Here is a 16,676-nt window from a genome sequence, read left to right on the forward strand (position 1 = left end):
GTAACACAGAGTATGAGGAGTTACAGCAGCACAGAGGGATACAGGAGACAGTAACACAGAGTATGAGGAGTTACAGCAGCACAGAGGTATACAGGAGACAGTAACACTGAGTATGAGGGGTTACAGCAGCACAGAGGGATACAGGAGACAGTAACACAGAGTATGAGGAGTTACAGCAGCACAGAGGGATACAGGAGACAGTAACACTGAGTATGAGGAGTTACAGCAGCACAGAGGGATACAGGAGTCAGTAACACTGAGTATGAGGGGTTACAGCAGCACAGAGGGATACAGGAGACAGTAACACTGAGTATGAGGGGTTACAGCAGCACAGAGGGATACAGGAGATAGTAACACTGAGTATGAGGGGTTACAGCAGCAGAGGGATATAGGAGATAGTAACACTGAGTATGAGGAGTTACAGCAGCACAGAGGGATACAGGAGATAGTAACACTGAGTATGAGGGGTTACAGCAGCAGAGGGATACAGGAGACAGTAACACTGAGTATGAGGAGTTACAGCAGCACAGAGGGATACAGGAGATAGTAACAATGAGTATGAGGGGTTACAGCAGCAGAGGGATACAGGAGATAGTAACACTGAGTATGAGGGGTTACAGCAGCACAGAGGGATACAGGAGACAGTAACACTGAGTATGAGGGGTTACAGCAGCACAGAGGAATACAGGAGATAGTAACACTGAGTATGAGTGGTTACAGCAGCACAGAGGGATACAGGAGACAGTAACACTGAGTATGAGGGGTTACAGCAGCACAGAGGGATACAGGAGATAGTAACACTGAGTATGAGGGGTTACAGCAGCACAGAGGGATACAGGAGAGAGTAACACTGAGTATGAGGGGTTACAGCAGCACAGAGGAATACAGGAGTCAGTAACACTGAGTATGAGGGGTTACAGCAGCACAGAGGGATACAGGAGAGAGTAACACTGAGTATGAGGGGTTACAGCAGCACAGAGGGATACAGGAGAGAGTAACACTGAGTATGAGGAGTTACAGCAGCACAGAGGGATACAGGAGATAGTAACAATGAGTATGAGGAGTTACAGCAGCACAGAGGGATACAGGAGATAGTAACACTGAGTATGAGGGGTTACAGCAGCACAGAGGGATACAGGAGATAGTAACACAGAGTATGAGGGGTTACAGCAGCACAGAGGGATACAGGAGACAGTAACACTGAGTATGAGGGGTTACAGCAGCACAGAGGGATACAGGAGACAGTAACACTGAGTATGAGGGGTTACAGCAGCACAGAGGGATACAGGAGACAGTAACACTGAGTATGAGGGGTTACAGCAGCACAGAGGGATACAGGAGACAGTAACACTGAGTATGAGGAGTTACAGCAGCACAGAGGGATACTGGAGATAGTAACACTGAGTATGAGGGGTTACAGCAGCACAGAGGGATACAGGAGATAGTAACACTGAGTATGAGGAGTTAATGCAGCACAGAGGGATACAGGAGACAGTAACACAGAGTATGAGGGGTTACAGCAGCACAGAGGGATACAGGAGACAGTAACACTGAGTATGAGGGGTTACAGCAGCACAGAGGGATACAGGAGATAGTAACACTGAGTATGAGGGGTTACAGCAGCACAGAGGGATACAGGAGACAGTAACACTGAGTATGAGGGGTTACAGCAGCACAGAGGGATACAGGAGACAGTAACACTAAGTATGAGGAGTTACAGCAGCACAGAGGGATACTGGAGATAGTAACACTGAGTATGAGGGGTTACAGCAGCACAGAGGGATACAGGAGATAGTAACACTGAGTATGAGGAGTTACAGCAGCACAGAGGGATACAGGAGACAGTAACACTGAGTATGAGGGGTTACAGCAGCACAGAGGGATACAGGAGAGAGTAACACTGAGTATGAGGGGTTACAGCAGCACAGAGGGATACAGGAGACAGTAACACTGAGTATGAGGAGTTACAGCAGCACAGAGGGATACAGGAGACAGTAACACTGAGTATGAGGGGTTACAGCAGCACAGAGGGATACAGGAGACAGTAACACTGAGTATGAGGGGTTACAGCAGCACAGAGGGATACAGGAGAGAGTAACACTGAGTATGAGGAGTTACAGCAGCACAGAGGGATACAGGAGACAGTAACACTGAGTATGAGGAGTTACAGCAGCACAGAGGGATACAGGAGACAGTAACACTGAGTATGAGGGGTTACAGCAGCACAGAGGGATACAGGAGATAGTAACACTGAGTACGAGGGGTTACAGCAGCACAGAGGGATACAGGAGAGAGTAACACTGAGTACGAGGGGTTACAGCAGCACAGAGGGATACAGGAGAGAGTAACACTGAGTACGAGTGGTTACAGCAGCACAGAGGGATACAGGAGACAGTAACACTGAGTATGAGGGGTTACAGCAGCACAGAGGGATACAGGAGAGAGTAACACTGAGTATGAGGGGTTACAGCAGCACAGAGGGATACAGGAGACAGTAACACTGAGTATGAGGGGTTACAGCAGCACAGAGGGATACAGGAGACAGTAACACTGAGTATGAGGAGTTACAGCAGCACAGAGGGATACAGGAGATAGTAACACTGAGTATGAGGAGTTACAGCAGCACAGAGGGATACAGGAGAGAGTAACACTGAGTATGAGGGGTTACAGCAGCACAGAGGGATACAGGAGAGAGTAACACTGAGTATGAGGAGTTACAGCAGCACAGAGGGATACAGGAGAGAGTAACACTGAGTATGAGGGGTTACAGCAGCACAGAGGGATACAGGAGACAGTAACACTGAGTATGAGGGGTTACAGCAGCACAGAGGGATACAGGAGACAGTAACACAGAGTATGAGGGGTTACAGCAGCACAGAGGGATACAGGAGACAGTAACACAGAGTATGAGGGGTTACAGTAGCACAGAGGGATACAGGAGACAGTAACACTGAGTATGAGGGGTTACAGCAGCACAGAGGGATACAGGAGAGAGTAACACAGAGTATGAGGGGTTACAGCAGCACAGAGGGATACAGGAGAGAGTAACACAGAGTATGAGGGGTTACAGCAGCACAGAGGGATACAGGAGACAGTAACACTGAGTATGAGGGGTTACAGCAGCACAGAGGAATACAGGAGACAGTAACACTGAGTATGAGGGGTTACAGCAGCACAGAGGAATACAGGAGACAGTAACACTGAGTATGAGGGGTTACAGCAGCACAGAGGGATACAGGAGACAGTAACACTGAGTATGAGGGGTTACAGCAGCACAGAGGGATACAGGAGACAGTAACACTGAGTATGAGGGGTTACAGCAGCACAGAGGGATACAGGAGATAGTAACACTGAGTATGAGGGGTTACAGCAGCACAGAGGCATACAGGAGAGAGTAACACTGAGTATGAGGGGTTACAGCAGCACAGAGGGATACAGGAGAGAGTAACACTGAGTATGAGGGGTTACAGCAGCACAGAGGGATACAGGAGATAGTAACACAGAGTATGAGGAGTTACAGCAGCACAGAGGGATACAGGAGAGAGTAACACTGAGTATGAGGGGTTACAGCAGCACAGAGGGATACAGGAGAGAGTAACACTGAGTATGAGGGGTTACAGCAGCACAGAGGGATACAGGAGACAGTAACACTGAGTATGAGGGGTTACAGCAGCACAGAGGGATACAGGAGGTAGTAACAATGAGTATGAGGGGTTACAGCAGCACAGAGGGATACAGGAGAGAGTAACACAGAGTATGAGGGGTTACAGCAGCACAGAGGGATACAGGAGACAGTAACACTGAGTATGAGGGGTTACAGCAGCACAGAGGGATACAGGAGACAGTAACACTGAGTATGAGGAGTTACAGCAGCACAGAGGGATACAGGAGACAGTAACACTGAGTATGAGGGGTTACAGCAGCACAGAGGGATACAGGAGACAGTAACACTGAGTATGAGGAGTTACAGCAGCACAGAGGGATACAGGAGAGAGTAACACTGAGTATGAGGGGTTACAGCAGCACAGAGGGATACAGGAGACAGTAACACTGAGTATGAGGAGTTACAGCAGCACAGAGGGATACAGGAGACAGTAACACTGAGTATGAGGGGTTACAGCAGCACAGAGGGATACAGGAGAGAGTAACACTGAGTACGAGGGGTTACAGCAGCACAGAGGGATACAGGAGAGAGTAACACTGAGTACGAGTGGTTACAGCAGCACAGAGGGATACAGGAGACAGTAACACTGAGTATGAGGGGTTACAGCAGCACAGAGGGATACAGGAGACAGTAACACTGAGTATGAGGGGTTACAGCAGCACAGAGGGATACAGGAGACAGTAACACTGAGTATGAGGAGTTACAGCAGCACAGAGGGATACAGGAGACAGTAACACTGAGTACGAGGGGTTACAGCAGCACAGAGGGATACAGGAGACAGTAACACTGAGTATGAGTGGTTACAGCAGCACAGAGGGATACAGGAGACAGTAACACTGAGTATGAGGGGTTACAGCAGCACAGAGGGATACAGGAGACAGTAACACTGAGTATGAGTGGTTACAGCAGCACAGAGGGATACAGGAGAGAGTAACACCGAGTATGAGGGGTTACAGCAGCACAGAGGGATACAGGAGACAGTAACACTGAGTATGAGGAGTTACAGCAGCACAGAGGGATACAGAGGACAGTAACACCGAGTATGAGGGGTTACAGCAGCACAGAGGGATACAGGAGAGAGTAACACTGAGTACGAGTGGTTACAGCAGCACAGAGGCATACAGGAGAGAGTAACACTGGACAGCACAAGTACTCCATACAGATGTCTTTAATCCTACACAGGTGAGATAATGAATGTTATTAGGTCCGTATTTCTTCTACCTGTTACTTTCCACTGATGTACACCCTGAAAACATGACCTGTTGGGAGTACCGGGGACTGGCGCTGAGATGCCTTGTATCAGTCACCATTAGAGTAAGATAAGATGCAGATGTTATACAAGACTATATAATGTGTACCTGGCGGGCACAGGAGAGACCTATGTCCTCTCCCCTGACCCATGTCTCCTGGGTCACCCCAGATGCCAGCTTACCAGGACCCCCCTCTCCTCCTTACCAGCATGGTTTTGGGGTTTCCTGGGCCACAGGGTCTCACAGCTTAGGTTTAAGCCCTGGAGGCCACCTGTCAGGTTCCCGGTGGCATTGGTGGTGAGGTTGTGCCAGTTGGAGCTGCTAAGCCTGTGGAGAAGGCTCCTCCTGCACAGAAGCTCCTGGTAGGTGATGTTCCCTGGCAGCCGCAGGTTGTCCATCTTCTGCTCTTGGTCCAGGGTCTGCTCAGCAGAGACTTCCAGGCTATCTGGGAGCACCTTCTGTCATCTCTATATCCCCAGAGCCAGGTGTGCTATCATGGTGACTTCCCTGTCACTTTGTGTCTTTCCTGCCTCCTGCCATGCTGGTGGTTCCTCCAGTGCTTGCAGTCAGAGACTGGGACCAGTCAGTGTGTGTGCTGGGGATAAGCTCATACAGTATATTCCTTCACATTCCCACCACTGCCTCATGCACAGTGCTGGAGCTCCCTCCTCTGGCTGTCTGCCGGTACTGCAACTATCTGCAGCTGGTACTCTGCAAGATCTGGGATTGAGATACACAATGAGATGGCTGATTCATTGCAACATCAATGGAACTTCTGGCCAACTCGTGTCAGCTGTATTGATTGACACGCGCAATTACACTTCTTGGGTAAGGACGCTAAGAAGTAACCTCTCTACTGTTAGACAGCATGAAACAGAGAGCACTGTCTCTCATCCACTCCCCCACTGCCACTCAGCACTTCAGAGGCATATATATATATATATATATATATATATATATATATATATATATATATATACTGTATATAAAGAGAGAGGAAAGTACAGAGAGAGAGACTAAGAGAACTGATAGAGAGACAGAGAGAGGAAAGAAGACAGAGAATACAGTGAGTGATACAGAGGAGAGAGGGAGAGGAAAGAGAAAGGAGAGGAAAATACGGCAAAGAGAGAGGGATAGAGGGAGGGGAAGAAGTGAGAGATAATACAGTGGGGGGAGAGAGAGAGGAAAGAGAAAGATGAGAGAGTAAATAGGAGAGAAAATACACAAAGTGGAGAATAGAGTGAGAGATGAAAGGAGAGGAGTGAAAGAGAGAGGAGAGAAAATACAGCGTGAGAGAGAAGAAAGAACACAGAGAGAGGACAGAAAATACACTGTGAGAGAGAGAGGGGGAAAGAGAAAGATGTGAGAGGCAGAGAGTAAATAGGAGAGTAAATCCCCAGAGAGGAGAGAACAGAGAAGGGGGGGAAGAGAGAATAGAGTGAGAGAAAGAGAGAGAGAGAGCGAGAAAGAGAGAGCGAGGACAGATAATACAGTGAGAGAGAGAGGGGGGAAAGAGAAAGATGAGAGAGGCAGAGAGTAAATAGGAGAGTAAATACACAGAGGAGAGAACAGAGAGGGGGTGAAGGAGAATAGAGTGAGAGAGGACAGGAGAGAGACAGAGAGAGAGTGGGGGAAAGAGAAAGATGAGAGAGGCAGAGAGTAAATAGAGTAAATACACAGAGAGGAGAGAACAGAGGGGGGTGAAGAGAGAATAGAGTGAGAGAGGAAAGGAGAGGAGAGAGAAAAGAGTGAGAGAGAGAGAGGGGGGGACAGATAATACAGTGTGAGAGAGAGAGTGGGGGGAAAGATAAAAAGGAGAGAGGCAGAGAGTAAATACACAGAGGAGAGAACAGAGAGGGGGTGAAGAGAGAATAGAGTGAGAGAGGACAGGAGAGGAGAGAGAGAACAGAGAGAGAGAGAGAGAGAGAGAGAGAGAGAGAGGACAGATAATACAGTGTGAGAGAGAGAGGGGGGAAGAGAAAGATGAGAGAGGAAGAGAGTAAATAGAGTAAATACACAGAGAGGAGAGAACAGAGAGGGGGGGGGAAAGAGAGAATAGAGTGAGAGAGGACAGGAGAGGAGAGAGAGAACAGAGTGAGAGTGAGAGAGAGAGAGAGAGAGAGAGGGGGGACAGATAATACAGTGTGAGAGAGTGGGGGGGGGAGAGAAAAAGGAGAGAGGCAGAGAGTAAACAGGAGAGTAAATACACAGAGGAGAGAACAGAGAGGGGGTGAAGAGAGAATAGAGTGAGAGAGGAGAGGAGAGAGAGAACAGAGAGAGAGAGAGAGAGAGAGGGCAGATAATACAGTGTGAGAGAGAGAGTGGGGGGAAAGAGAAAGATGAGAGAGGCAGAGAGTAAATAGGAGAGTAAATCCCCAGAGAGGAGAGAACAGAGAAGGGGGGAAGAGAGAATAGAGTGAGAGAGAGAGAGAGAGAGAGAGAGAGAGAGAGAGCGAGAAAGAGAGAGCGAGGACAGATAATACAGTGAGAGAGAGAGAGTGGGAAAGAGAAAGATAAGAGAGGCAGAGAGTAAAAAGGAGAGAACAGAGAGGGGGTGAAGAGAGAATAGAGTGAGGAAGGAAAGGAGAGCAGAGAGAAAACAGAGAGAGAGAGAGAGAGAGAGAGAGAGAGAGAGAGTACATAATACAGTGTGTGAGAGAGAGAGAGAGAGAGAGAGAGAGAGAGAGAGAGAGGACAGATAATACAGTGTGTGAGAGAGAGAGAGAGAGAGAGGACAGATAATACAGTGTGAGAGAGAGAGAGTGGAGGGGAAAGAGAAAGATGAGAGAGGCAGAGAGTAAATAGGAGAGTAAATCCCCAGAGAGGAGAGAACAGAGAAGGGGGGAAGAGAGAATAGAGAGAGAGAGAGAGAGAGAGAGAGTGAGTGGGAAAGAGAAAGATAAGAGAGGCAGAGAGTAAATAGGAGAGTAAATACACAGGAGAGAACAGAGAAGGGGGGAAGAGAGAATAGAGTGAGTGAGTGAGAGTGAGAGAGAGTGGGAAAGAGAAAGATGAGAGGCAGAGAGTAAATAGGAGAGTAAATACACAGGAGAGAACAGAGAAGGGGGGAAGAGAGAATAGAGTGAGAGAGGACAGGAGAGGAGAGAGAAAACAGAGAGAGAGAGAGAACAGATAATACAGTGTGAGAGAGAGAGTGGGGGGGAGAGAAAAAGGAGAGAGGCAGAGAGTAAATAGGAGAGTAAATATACAGAGGAGAGAACAGAGGGGGGTGAAGGAGAATAGAGTGCGAGAGGACAGGAGAGAGACAGAGAGAGAGGACAGATAATACAGTGTGAGAGAGAGAGGGGGAAAGAGAAAGATGAGAGAGGCAGAGAATAAATAGAGTAAATACACAGAGAGGAGAGAACAGAAAAGGGGTGAAGAGAGAATAGAGTGAGAAAGGAAAGGAGAGGAGAGAGAACAGAGTGAGAGAGAGAGAGAGAGAGAGAGAGAGAGAGAGATAGAGAGAGGGGGGGGGACAGATAATACAGTGTGAGAGAGAGAGTGGGGGGAAAGATAAAAAGGAGAGAGGCAGAGAGTAAATAGGAGAGTAAATACACAGAGAGGAGAGAACAGAGAGGAGGTGAAGAGAGAATAGAGTGAGAGAGAGGACAGATAATACAGTGAGAGAATAGAGTGAGAAAGGAGAGGAGAGAGAGAGAGAGGGGGGGGGGAGATGAGAGAGACAGAGAGTAAATACACAGAGAGGAGAGAACAGAAAAGGGGTGAAGAGAGAATAGAGTGAGAAAGGAAAGGAGAGGAGAGAGAACAGAGTGAGAGAGAGAGAGAGAGAGAGAGAGATAGAGAGAGGGGGGGGACAGATAATACAGTGTGAGAGAGAGAGTGGGGGGAAAGATAAAAAGGAGAGAGGCAGAGAGTAAATACACAGAGAGGAGAGAACAGAGAGGAGGTGAAGAGAGAATAGAGTGAGAGAGAGGACAGATAATACAGTGAGAGAATAGAGTGAGAAAGGAGAGGAGAGAGAGAGAGAGGGGGGGGGGGAAGATGAGAGAGACAGAGAGTAAATACACAGAGAGGAGGGAACAGAGAAGGGGGGAAGAGAGAATAGAGTGAGAGAGGAAAGGAGAGGAGAGAGAACAGAGTGAGAGAGAGAGAGAGAGAGAGAGAGAGGGGGGGACAGATAATACAGTGTGAGAGAGAGAGAGTGGGGGGAAAGATAAAAAGGAGAGAGGCAGAGAGTAAATAGGAGAGTAAATACACAGAGGAGAGAACAGAGAGGAGGTGAAGAGAGAATAGAGTGAGAGAGAGGACAGATAATACAGTGAGAGAATAGAGTGAGAAAGGAGAGGAGAGAGAGAGAGAGAGAGAGAGAGAGAGGTGGGGGAGAGAAAAAGGAGAGAGGCAGAGAGTAAATAGGAGAGTAAATACACAGAGGAGAGAACAGAGAGGTGGTGAAGAGAAAATAGAGTGCGAGAGGACAGGAGAGGAGAGAGAGAACAGAGAGATATATAGGACATATAATACAGTGTGAGAGAGAGGGGGAAAGAGAAAGATGAGAGAGGCAGAGAGTAAATAGGAGATTAAATACACAGAGAGGAGAGCACAGGGGGGGAGAGAGAATAGAGTGAGAGAGGAAAGGAGCGGAGAGAGAGAACAGAGAGAGAGATAAGACAGATAATACAGTGTGAGAGAGAGGGGGGGTGACAGGACGGTTCCGTACGAAAGCACTCGCCGCTTTCGCGTCCCGTCTCCTGCGCACAGAATGGAGGGTCAGGTCACAGGAGGCCTGACCACATAGGGGATTCCTGCTTACCGTCAGTAACCGCCTGTTACTGACTCCACCCACTGCGTTGTGGGCGGGTTTATGCTGCCACCACCAAACTCCTAACCTGCCGTGGCGTTTGGAACCACGGTTCTGCTCTGTATGTGCCGACGCACTGCCTTACCACACCTGTGTGGTGTTGACGAATCCCCACTAGCCACTTGCTAGGCCTCTACCGGTAGCTGGCGGAAGGCGGAACTTGGAGACGTTAGGTGCTTCCCTGGACAGCCGGAGGACGGGGCTATGTTTGGCATAACCCTGTAGGTCACAAGATGAAGCAATCTTCTTGAGGCAGATGAGATGTTTATTTGCTCAATAATAGCCTTAAAAAAGACTCTTCCCTATTGCTAGGGGCAACAGCATACAGCAAGATGTTCCAGCAGAATAAAGATGGTACGATACAATACAACACAACTCTGGAGGCACGCAGGTCTCCTTTTTATGTCAGTTTTCCACACAGTACAACAGGGGGTCATGTCCTCCCTGAGCCCTTTCTATCCAATCAGGATATTTTACAAAATACCAATAAATAAATTACATTTCAAAAGGAGATAAGTGCAATAAAACAATATCCTCCTTCCTGTCACCCAGACAACGTTTGGTATCAGATTAACATTCACTATTGATAAATTTATCACATAGCTTCAAAATACAAATGTTTCTGGTCATTCACATCTTCAGGCAAACCCAGTGTTTGGGATTACAACAGGAAAGGCTCTACAACACAACAAACAGTCTTCCTTCCTGCATCTGCCATTCAGGGTTCGTATATCAATTAAATCATTACATGAAGCAGGTTCCAAGCCCAGAACTACTTTACATATGGGATAAGGAGATCCCTGTGAGTAACATCTCTCTCTAAGGTACTTACACCTCAAAAGGTTTTGTCATTCAAACCTCTCTGCTAGGACAGGGCCATTAGCATGCCACTTCCTACTGACAGGAGATGATTATTCAGACATTGATAAGAGTAAGTGCATTTTCCCCTTTAAAATACAGCTGACCATATCTTGAATATAAAATAAATACAGTTAAACATGCAATCCTACAATTGTGCACAGAGCACTACATATGACATGTTAAAACACATCATTAAACAAACTTTTAAACAGTCCGCGCCCAGCGCCGTAAGTACGTTTAACAGTGACGCCAAGCGCCCATTGTCCCTTAATATGGCGCCGGGCACGAGGGTTAACCCCTTCAGTGCCGCAGCGGCCATTGTCCACGTGGGCTGGGGGTCTCTCCGGCCACAGGGGGAAAGAGAGAGGACAGATAATACAGTGTGAGAGAGAGAGGGGGGAAAGAGAAAGATTAGAGAGGGAGAGAGTAAATAGGAGAGTAAATACGCAGAGGAGAGAACAGGGGGGAGAATAGAATTAGAGAAGAAAGGACAGGAGAGAGAGAGGAGAGAGAGAGAGCGAGAGAGAAAGGACAAATAATACAGAGTGAGAGAGAGAGGGGGGGGAAGAGAAAGATGAGAGAGTGAGAGAGTAAATATGAGAGTAAATACACAGAGGGGGGAGGAATAGAGTTATAGAGAAAAGGAAAGGAAAGGAGAGAGAGAGAGAGAGAGAGAGAGAGAGAGAGGGGACAGATAATACAGTGTGAGAGAGAGGGGAAAGAGAGGAGAGAAAGGACAGGGAAAAGGAGATTTATGGTAGACTTACCATTGTTAAATCTCTTTCTGGAAGCCCGTACCACATCCAAAGACCGCTCTTTGGAGGACATACCAGAAGAGATGAAAGCCAGAACCACAATCTCTTAGTTAAGGTGAAAGGTTGACACCACCTTAGGTAAACAACCCGGGCGAGTTCTAAGAACTGCCCGGTCACGATGAAATATCAGGAAGGGTTGATGACAGGACAAAGCGCCTAGGTCTGACACCCTCCTAGCAGAGGCGATAGCCAGTAGGAACAGGACCTTGACCGTAAGCAATTTAAGGTACACTGACTGAAGAGGATCAAAAGGAGACTCTTGCAGGGCATTCAGGACAACAGACAGATCCCATAGAGCCACAGGAGGGACATAGGGAGGCTGAATCCATAACACACCCTGAGTGAAAGAATGAACGCCAGGAATAGACGTAATTTTTCTCTGAAACCACAGTGACAAAGCAGAAATACTGTATGAACCTTGAGGGAGCCCAGACGAAGGCCTAAGTCCTGGCCTTGTTGCAGAAAAGCCAGAAGTCTGGAAGTTCTGAACGTGTATGCATCGTAATTCTTATCTGCACACCAGGTGAAGTAAGAATGCCAGACCCTATAATAAATCTGCGCAGATGCCAGTTTGTAGGCCCTTCAGCATAGTTTGGATAACTGCCTCGGAGAATGCGTTTGCCATTAGGAGTGATGCTTAAAGAGCCACGCCATGAAAGCCAGTCTGGCCAGGTCCGGGTAGACGCAAGGGCCCTGAATGAGGAGGTCTGGGCATTGAGGAAGTAAAAGAGGATGCTCTATCGATAGACCCTGCAGGTCTGAGAACCAATGCCTTCTGTGCCACGCTGGAGCGACTAGAAGTAGAGGTCCTCCTTCTTGTTTGAACTTCCGCAGTATCCTGGGCAGAAGTGACACTGGAGGGAACACGTAGGGCAGCCGAAAGTTCCATGGAATTGCTAGTGCGTCCACGAACACTGCTTGAGGATCCCTGGTTCTTGATCCGAAGACTAGAACTTTGTGATTGTGTCGAGACGCCATCAGGTATACACTCCTGAGGAAGCTGGGTGTTAACACCAGCGAAACGCGTTGAGTCAGAGACTGCCGGACACATCCTCAAAGAATCCTCTCAACATATGTTGGACATTTCCATTTCCATTTTCAATACCCACACGGCACTAATTGGACAGCATTTCCCTTGGACAATACCACTTGGGGAGAAATTGGAGTTGTTCCCTACCTGCTCAAAACGCTTGCATTGGTATGCTTAAAAGGGACACTTTGTACTCCACTGCATTCATCAATTCTCCAACCAATTCCATGGACATAATTCCAGAGGGAGTCCTAGCCAGGGTATGAACGTACTCTTATTGAGGAGTTATGAGGATGTGTCATTTATATGATTAATTTCTGTCACTATAGGCATCTGTGTTTTTAAGATATTATTCTTAATAAATTTACTGTATATATTCTTTTAGCATAACCTACCGTCCTTGATTTGTTTTAATTGTAGTATATACATTTTATACAACTTAGCGCTGGTGATCACTATTTTCATTTTTGTATACATCTGGTAGGCCCCACTTGTCCACTAGGAGTTGAAAGACTTCCTGATGAAGACTCCACTCTCCGGTGTGCACGTCCTGACGACTGAGGAAATCCGCTTCCCAGTTGAGGACTCCCGGAATGAACACTGCCGATATTGCTGGCAGATGACGTTCCGCCCAACAAAGGATGTTTGATATTTCCAACATTACCATACGGCTTTGAGTGCCTCCTTGATGGTTTATGTATACCATCGTGACGCCATTGTCTGACCGTACTTGAACAGTCCTGTTCTGTAACAGAGACAGGGCGAGAGACAAAGCATTGAACACCAGAATGTTTATCGGGAGGAGAGATTCCTCCTTGGTCCATCGACCCTAGAAGTAGTGTTGCTCCAACGCCGCGCCCCAACCCCTCAGACTGGCATCCGTCGTCAGCAGGACCCAGTTGGGGATCCAGAAGGGACGGCCCCTGCTTAACTGCTTGTCCTGTAGCCACCAGGTCAGCAACCAACGAACCTCTGGCGTTAAGGAGATCATGTGAGACCTGATCCGATGAGGCAGGCTGTCCCACTGGGAAAGAATTAACCTCTGCAGAGGGCGGGAATGAAATTGAGCATACTCCACCATGCCAAAAGCCGACACCATGAGGCCTAGTACTTGCATCACGAGTGTATCGACACTCTTGAGCAAGAGAGGAAGTATCTGAAGTTTCAGGACCTTCTCTGGAGACAGAAACAGCCAATGACTGTGTGTGTCTAGAAGTTCCCCAGGTGCACCATGCTCCGAGCAGGGAGCAGAGAGGACTTCTTCCAGTTCATGAGCCACCCGTGGGCTTGTAGGAAGTTTACCGTCAGTTGTAGATGACTGAGGAGGACATCTTGGGAGTTTGCCAGAATCGGCAAGTCGTCCAGATACGGCAGGATTCTGACTCCCTGGTGACGGATATGAGCCGTCATCATGGCCATATCCCTGGTGAAGATCCGAAGGGCCATGGCCACGGCAGAACCTGGAATTGATAGTGAAGGTTGCCAATAGCAAACCGCAGATACTGCTGATGCGATATGGCAATAGGAATATGCAGGTAAGCATCCTGTATATCCATGGATACCATATAGTCTCCAGGTTCCATGGCCAGAACAATTGAGCGCAGTGTTTCCATACAGAAATTGGACACGCTCACAAACTTGTTAAGTGATTTGAGGTTGAGTAAGGCCGGAAAGACCCATTGGGTTTCATGACTAAAAACGGGTCAAGTAGTATCCTCTGCCTATCTGGGACAGAGGTACCGGCACAACCAAAAAATGCAAAATCATGCACTTGGGTCTCAAAAATCCAAAGGCTAAATATAGTATTAATGACACTATACGTCTAAAGTGGTCTTCAACCAGACCTGGGTGAATCGCTTAAGTCGGCCTCCCACCCTGGGGTCCCCCAGGGGCAGGCCCAACCCGTCATGCAGCAGGCTTGTCGTGTTTAGAAGCAGGCTGACAGGCAGCCCAGGATTGTTTTGCCTTGGGCTTGGTGGTTTTGGGAGCACGAGATTGTCTCGGGAATGTCTGACCTTTAGCTTTCCCTTGAGGCCAAAAGGAGTGAAAAGTGGTATCTTTTTGGCTTCTGTGTAGAAGGAGTAGTATTCGGGACAAATGCAGTCTTAGCAGCCGCTAAGTCAGTCACAATCTTATTGAGATCGTCCCCAAATAGGATGTCTCCTTTAAAAGGGAGTACCTCCAAGGTCCTTTTGGAGTCCAGGTCCACCTTCCATGACCTCAACCAAAGAATATGGCGAGCCAGGATGGACGTAGTAAATGCCTTGGCCACCAACACACCTGCCTTAGAGGACACCTCCTGAATGTCATGGGAGGTGGTGGTAATATGAGACAGGTATTGTCTGGCAGTGTCAGCTATACCCTGAGGCAGCTCTTCCTCTAATGCCTGAACCCATGCTTCCATTCCTTTTCGCAGCCCAGGAGGCTGCTATAGTGGGTCTATGTACAGCACCTGTAAGGGAGTAAATGGACTTCAGGCATCCCTCCACACGCTTATCTGTTGGTTCCTACAGTGAGGTGACAGTGGTGACAGGCAGAGTAGATGGGTGGTATACAGTATGTTGGGATCCTGGCGCACAGTATACCGATACCGGAATCCTGACAACTGGCATACCGACACCTTTTCTCCCTCTTGGGGGTCCAAGGGGCTCATTTGTGCTCGCCCCACTGCCGGCAAGCCAGGTGACATGGGAATCCACTGGCAGTGAATTTTCCCACTTGTTACATAACTCAGAAGAGAGAGGATAACGAGCTACCATCTTTTTAGATAGGGATAATTTCTTTCCTGGCAAAGACCAGGGTTCTTGATGGATGACTACTAAATGGTCAGAATGCGGTAATAATGTTTTAGTTACCTTCTGACGTTTAAACCTATCAGGTTTCTTAGACACTGTAGTGGAATCCTCCTCATCATCAGTGATCTGTAGGATCTGCTTAATAGCAACCACTAAATCCGGGACATCAACCTGATTAGTAGATTCCTCTTCAGAAGCAGCTGTATCAGTGTCTGACGGGTCAGTATACTCCCCATCCTCATCAGAAGAATCTTCAGAGAGATTAGTGGATTGTGAGGAGGAAATGGCCCACTTAGATGACCCCTTGACACCAGAGTGACTTCGGGTAGGTTTATGTCTAACCAAAGATTGACTCAATTGTTGCAACTGGGTAGACAAATTATCCGCCCAAGGCGGATTTGCCATAGGGACAATATGTGGCTGCAATGGCACAGGAGGTCCCATAGGGGGGCGTAAGGCGTGTCACAAGTGTATTGAGCATAGTTGAGAATGCCGCCCAAGGTGGATCCTGATTGGTTACAGGAGCTGCGGACTGACTGGGAGATGTATGGCACATATTACACAGACCGTCACACAAAGCTTCCCCCTCAGGCAAATCCCTGGTGCATGTGCTGCATGAAACAGGAGCGTCCGTGGATTTCCCGCCCTTTGTGTTAGACATTTTAGTGAATGTAACCGCAGATCGTATGAGTACGATAAAGCCAGACAGAGTACAATACTGTGAATAAATCCCCTAGTATGTGACAGCGTACACAGTACACAACACCAGTGTCTAATCCAGTACTATGTGACTGCGTACACAGTACACAACACCAGCGAATAAATCCGTCATTAGGTGACTGAGTACACAGTAGAATACACTTGACGGTAAATACTGTGAAGCACTATATATGTGACCCTGACGCACCTAGTACCCTGTGGTACAGAATACAGTGATAGATATAGCTGGGATACACTGAAAGTGAAATCCACTCAGCAGATACAGGCACACACAGTCACAGTGACAATGCAGGTAATTATTTTAGTAAGACAATAAAAGTGCACTGGACTAGTATATGTATATTATATATAACAATGCACGGTCTGAGGCCGGATGTATATAGCAGAATACTCGTACAATATATTCTGGCACAGGTACACTTATTCTTAACTAGCGCTGTCTTATTACTGACATGTAGAATACTTAAGTGTCTGTAAAATCACTGCGCTGAGGTACAGGTGGGTTTAGAGGAGACCTTGCCTTGCAGTCCAGGAGACCAGTCGCAGCTAATCATAGAAGATGGCGCCCAGCGTCTTAGTCAGGGAGTGAGGGAGAGTGTGAGGCAGCTCCAGGGTGGGAACACCAACAGTAGATGGCGCCCGGAGCTGGGGGAGGGGCTACAGGTCAAGCGCCTTCTACCCTATGCTGGTCCTCACCACCTGGTACTGCGGAGTCTTAG

General features: G+C 47.9%; 1 protein-coding gene across 3 annotated transcripts in view; it reads right to left on the minus strand.

Annotated features, from left to right (window-relative positions):
- CCKBR (cholecystokinin B receptor) overlaps positions 1 to 16,676 on the minus strand; it is a 197,255-nt gene that overhangs the window by 150,885 nt on the left and 29,694 nt on the right. Inside the window, exon 1 of one of the 3 annotated variants that reach the window (XM_063950793.1) lies at positions 5,120 to 5,602. The exons of the other annotated variants lie outside the window; for them this stretch is intronic. Within the exon in view, the coding sequence (XP_063806863.1) occupies positions 5,120 to 5,312 (193 nt within the window). The 5' untranslated portion in view covers positions 5,313 to 5,602. Of the gene's footprint in view, positions 1 to 5,119; positions 5,603 to 16,676 lie in introns of those variants that run through there. 3 annotated transcript variants of the gene reach the window in all.

This window comes from Pseudophryne corroboree, chromosome 2 (assembly GCF_028390025.1).
Source record: "Pseudophryne corroboree isolate aPseCor3 chromosome 2, aPseCor3.hap2, whole genome shotgun sequence".
In the NCBI taxonomy this organism is placed as follows: domain Eukaryota; kingdom Metazoa; phylum Chordata; class Amphibia; order Anura; family Myobatrachidae; genus Pseudophryne; species Pseudophryne corroboree.